Raw genomic sequence first — 5595 nt, 5'->3', positions numbered from 1 at the left:
ACCACAGTGTCGTTCGATTACATGATCGAACGCGGACCGAAGGAGATGCTCATGAAGAGCAAGCCCATCCAAGTCTACAAAATCTCTTCCGAGGAAAAGAAAACCCTTCGAAATATCCTTTCATTCATTCATGCCCATGTGTGTATATGCGATTGTACACACACAAAGATATATATACACACAAATATATATATATATATATATTTCTTTTGATTTTTTTATTTAGATGTATATTTCTTGACTTTATTATACTCTGGTTGGGGAAACCGGAGTTATACCGACTTCTAAAGGAAAACAAGTCCCGGTTAAAGCTTGAACAGTTGTATCCTTCCGAAGTAAGTCTTTGCCTTCCCATGTATTAATTTTTACCATTGGTCTCTAATTCACCGATTGTATGAAATTTACTGAAAACGGTGTAGACAAGCTAGAATTTCATATGACGGGAAGTTCTTGATTGATGTTTGCTTTCAAAACGGGGATATTGGGGATGCAGTTATAAGAGAAAAGTTAAATTTTTGGCAGTTCCTATAATGTTAAAGGTTAGTTCTACTTTATGCTATTTCCCAATTTTATCACAAGTGCTAATGTGCTATTTATCTCAGTGCTAAAAAAACATGCCTTTTTATTAGAAAATGTCAGCTTTGGTAACTTTGATTTTGACTCTTCTAACTTGCCCTTGTGGCATTTGTTAGATTTGGATTGCTAATGGATAGAGTGTTCTATTGATGTTCTATATTCAGAGAATTTGGACAGAACAGTAAAATGGGTAAAAAAGTATGGAATAAGATTATAGAAGACTAGACCAATTAACAAGTTCATCTGAAATAATAATATAAGCTGAAATGATTTGTGTTAAAGATCAAACTGAGGAGAATTGCTGTAGCCAATTTTTTTTATTGACTGGTTCTTTCATTTTTGAATTCTGATTTGTTTTATTTTGGAACAATTATAACATCAAATAACAAGGGAAATATTACCCCATCATTTTCTTTAAGCTTTTACTCAATCAGTAAATTTTTGGTGTTTGACTTATATGACAATGATTTGCATGTCGGATTTAGCCAAGTAAAAATTTAAAATCTTGTGAACAATGCAGTATAAGCTGCTGCTAAATTTTCTTTGGAGTTTGCAATTAGTGAAATTTTAATTTCCTAATAAAATGATAGTTTTCTTAAATCATGTCTTCAGTGTTTGAGCTGACTTTTTATCATAAGACTGACTTTTGCACAAGTTATAGTTGCACAATAACCATGGTATATATTTACAAATTTAGTTGTTTCTTGTAGCAAAAGCACAGTTTGTCTGAGCAATAATTACTTGTGTTCTTCAATGTCGCATGCTGACTTAAGATCTTGATCTCGTTTTTAGTTATCATCTAATATTTGATGCGTGGAAACTATAATATGCAGTCAAAACTTTGTAAGAGGTGCTGATCCGCATGAACTAGTTTCTCACAAAGAAGAGTCATCAGAAATGGGTGGGTAAGTACCTCAATTTTTAATTTTTTATGTGATTAGAAATCTGATTGATTCATTCATTAGCAATATTTATTCTTCTTGTTGTTGCTGTTATTATTATTACCACCACCATCACCACCACCACCCCATGATTGGCACTGCATTAGCTTTAGGCTTCTAATCATATATACACTATCTCATTATTTAGGCTATAGGCTAAACGCCAGTAGGTAGGTGAATGGTAAGGTTATGGAAATGGGTTTTAAAGCTGGTTTTGTGTTGAATGTCGAATGCCTTAACACCACTTGCACTTTTTGGTAGCTGAAAAAGGGAGGATTCAATGAAAAGGGAAGTATTAATTAATATAATGGAGAGATAAAGGGGAAAAAAGTGATGTCCTTTCCCCTATTTTGGCATATGACAGAATTTATTTAAGAATCACTTTGTTCACAAGGAGAATGGAAATTAAAAAATAGAAATAGGAAGGAAACAAGTTGTTTTATCACTATTCTCTTTTTTCAGTAGTTTGGATTATTAGCACTTTAAAAGAATCGAATATAATCCCATCATTTATTTTTATGCAACTCAAATATACTTTTATAGGTCAAATTGGTACAGTGCATCAAGTCTATTGTGTGATCCCCAATCGGCGTATCCCATTAAGTATTAATTCTTCTGCTTTCTTCTCAATCTCTATCTCTCTTCCTTCTCTTCAAAAGATAGTAGGTTATATCACTTCTATTTTGTATTTTATTATCAGCTATCTCACCATCTTTAAGTCTCTCTCTACCTTCAAGGCACAGAGCTTCGCCGCTTTCCTTATTTTCTCACCGGTAATCGGATTACCTTTCTCTTTCTCTCTCTATATATATGGTTTGGTTTAATTTTATTTGTTCACTAATTTTAATGTTAGCATTATCTTTTATTATTGTTCTTAATAACTCTTAATGTTTACTTTACACAGATTATTAATGAGATCAGTAGTATGTGCCTTGCCGAGTCCTTACAGTGTCCTCAGCTATTGGTACTTTTCCAATTTAATTTTACAATTTTGAAACTAATTTTAAAATTTATTTATATTTTCTGCTATAATTATAGAATAAATTTCTAAAAATGAAAACTTGGAATTCAGCTAATGACTCACTGTTCACTTGGAGCTGAATTGATTTAATCACTACTGAGTGTTGGTACCCTAATTAGGCTAAATTGATTCGGATAATGTATTAATTTGAGTCAACTCTTCCTAGTTCTGAAATCGTACATGCTGATAACCTTTTCCCCAATCACTATTGTCATAAACAATATATATCCATCTGCACATATAATATACATTGGTGTATTTGTGTTTGTAATTATACATGTTCTCATCTGGAGACAGTAATTATTTAATTGAATGTTATGTTGTTACCAGGATTATCTAGTAAAAGATATAGACTGCCTTTAAAACACGACGAACAGGATTTTCATGCTACTACTAAACCAAGGTTTATAGATTCTCTCATTATATGCCTTTGAATATTACTTTCACACACATTGCATAGTTACTTGTTAATATTTTTATCAAGATTATGCATATTAGTGTTGATGTATTCAGTAACTCTTAGATTTATTTGCCTTTTATTATCTTCAAAGACTAGTTGGGATTTACGGATCAATTTGGGAAATTCGAATGCTAAGTTCTGACATAGTTCAACCAAGATGCTCAAACCCAAATTGTCATTAAAATCATTAAAGTACTCCATCACTTTGATCTTCTAGTCCAACTGCCTAAATAACATAAAGGTTGATTAGTAGTCTTAATAGAAGATAGATTTATATATGACGAATGTCAAAATTCTGCTTATCTAAAATTTAAAATAAATAAATAAGATGAATTTCAAAGCTCTATAGAAATTTCAAAAAAAAAAAAAAAAAACCAATAAAACTGAAAAACAAATAGATGGATCATGGACGACATAATACTGTTTGGAGCCAAAATTGTGTACTACCTATCATCTGCTTTGTCCTGTTTCAGAAAACTAGTTCAGCACTGGATTTAAACTCGACTAGGTGGGGCCGAAGGCTTAAAAGTTAAAATTCTTTAAGTATAGTATGATGAGCTATCACCTTCTGAAAGAAGAATTGTTTTGTGAACAAAGTTTAAGATGGTGATTGTTTTAAAATTCAACTTTGACTTACGCTACACCCGCAAAAGAGGTTAGATTGGGCATTTTGGAAAACTATAAGCTTGAGAGTTTGCCCCAAAAGATAATCTACAGACTTAGCTTTCAAAGGCTTAAAACCATGCTGTTTTCTTTTTTTTCTTTTTTCTATTTTTTTTTTTTTTTTAATGAGGAGAATGTACATATTGATTGTTCTTTGAAAATTTTAATCTTGGGTTAGCATCTAAGCACAGAAAATTGGAATTTTGAAAGACAAATGAGAAACGAACAAGAATTTGCAAGCTGTTATACAAATTGGAAAGTGAGATTGGGGTTATAGACTCTCCATTGAAGTGCTTGTTTGAGTATTAGTTATACCCTGTGAACATTAGTAGGACAATATTGGTGCTTTCTTTGTAGTTGCCTTTGGTTCTACTCAAGTTAGTATATTAAGTATGTTTGCAAAAGAATTTTGCCAAAATATTACATTTGACACAAGATGACATAGTTTCATGTCAATTTCCTAGTTTGTAGGTCCTGCCAACTTTTGCTGTTCTATTTTCTCATGGACCTGCGTCTCAAATTTCTCAACTACCAGGGTTGCGGTATGTATTCATGTATCTTGAAAGGGGTTGAGGTTTTTTTCCATCTTTGTACACACTAGAATTTGATAATTTACAAACACTACTTTGTTAGCCTGTTAGGCCATAACCTCTCCTTTATATGAATCATCGATACATGCATTCACCTTGGTAAATTGAAAACTAACTAAAATTCTGCTTTCTGTTGCTAGATTTGATCCACGTCTTTTATTGCACGGACAGCAATACATAGAAATTTACAAGGCACTTCCTTCTAGTGGTTGTGTAAGCCTCCTAACCAGAAGCTCTTGATGAAGATAATGTGCCTAAATATTCTTTCTTGTTTGCTTATGTCCTGTATTTGATGTGGGACTGATCTAAAATTTGTATGATTTCAGCACAACATCATAATACTTAAGTTGAGAGCTTCAGTCTTATTAATTACCAGTTTTTTCTAAAAGATTAATGGCCTAAGACAATTAATGGTAGGCTAGTAGCTTATTTTAATGCAAATCGGAGATATTACCAAGGAACCTATTATCTGTCACACTTTTAGTGGAACAATTTTTTATTATCACTTATTTAATGGATATTAATTCATAGATTTGTGTATGCTCTGATTTATTTATTTTTAATATATTTTTTCTTTCTTGAGTTTTCTAGTGAGAGTTTCGGCTAAAATTTTCTTCTTTGTTTTCACTGCTTGGAGTCTTGCCTTGAATGCTTTGGAGGGAAAGTTTTTGCAATCTAAGCATGATGGGAAATGCCTTGGTTGTGTTGGTATTGAAACTTTTCTAATCCTTATACAGATGGTAACAATGAAGGGAACTTTGTAATCTTTAACTAATATAAAATAAATTTGGAATCTATTTGTTTGTGATTAATGGGATGTAGATGTAAATTTTCATTTTATATGACTTGAACTCTTTTTCATCTTGTATCATATTGTTTGTATATGGCTTGGTGTGGATATATATACCTTTGGGTGGATTTATTGTTGTGTTTAGTTGTACTGATTTTGTGTTGGGGCAATGTAAGGCAATCATTGAAATTTTTTATAAAAAAAATTCTTTTTACATGGGGCCAGACCCTTCATCGAAAGCACTCTTTCTACAGGAGGCACGTACCCTTGTAGAAAGCAATCTTTCTACAACCGGCGCTGCCCGTCGTAGAAATCCCTCTTTCTACAATGGGTTGGAACCGTCGTAGAAGACCCCAAGTTAACAACGACATGGGATATCACAACGGGCATCGCCCATTGTAGAACTGTTTTTCGTCCCTTGTTAAAAATCATTTTTCTTGTAGTGATATGCCTTAGAGCCTATATACTATACTTATTTTATAGGTGGGTAGGGAATAATTGAAATAGTATGAATAGAATATAATATATTTCTAAGTGTTGCTTTCCTCAATTCC

At 32.4% G+C, this 5595-nt stretch overlaps 1 protein-coding gene across 3 annotated transcripts; it reads left to right on the top strand.

The window, feature by feature from the left end:
- Positions 1-256: 256 nt before the first annotated feature.
- Positions 257-5197, top strand: LOC132303681 (uncharacterized). Of its 3 annotated transcripts, XR_009481308.1 has the most exons (6): positions 257-335; positions 420-539; positions 1410-2290; positions 2422-2481; positions 4126-4203; positions 4392-5197. XR_009481308.1 is itself a non-coding variant. In XM_059801042.1 (5 exons), the coding sequence occupies exons 2-5, from the start codon at positions 2036-2038 to the stop codon at positions 4395-4397; spliced, it is 399 nt and encodes a 132-aa protein (XP_059657025.1). In that variant the 5' UTR covers positions 257-335; positions 1410-2035; the 3' UTR covers positions 4398-5196. The 3 variants fall into 3 exon arrangements, 2 of the variants coding, with proteins under 2 accessions (XP_059657025.1, XP_059657024.1); XM_059801042.1 differs by lacking the exon at positions 420-539 and having other exon boundaries at positions 4392-5196; XM_059801041.1 differs by having other exon boundaries at positions 257-539; positions 4392-5196.
- The last annotated feature ends 398 nt before the right edge of the window (positions 5198-5595 follow it).

Source organism: Cornus florida, unplaced genomic scaffold (assembly GCF_030987335.1).
Source record: "Cornus florida cultivar Cherokee Brave unplaced genomic scaffold, ASM3098733v1 CherokeeBrave_3.0.0_Hap2_Chr04, whole genome shotgun sequence".
NCBI classification, from domain to species: Eukaryota; Viridiplantae; Streptophyta; class Magnoliopsida; order Cornales; family Cornaceae; genus Cornus; species Cornus florida.
The sequence above is the reverse complement of the archived record's forward strand: the minus strand, read 5'-3'. Positions and strand labels throughout refer to the sequence as shown.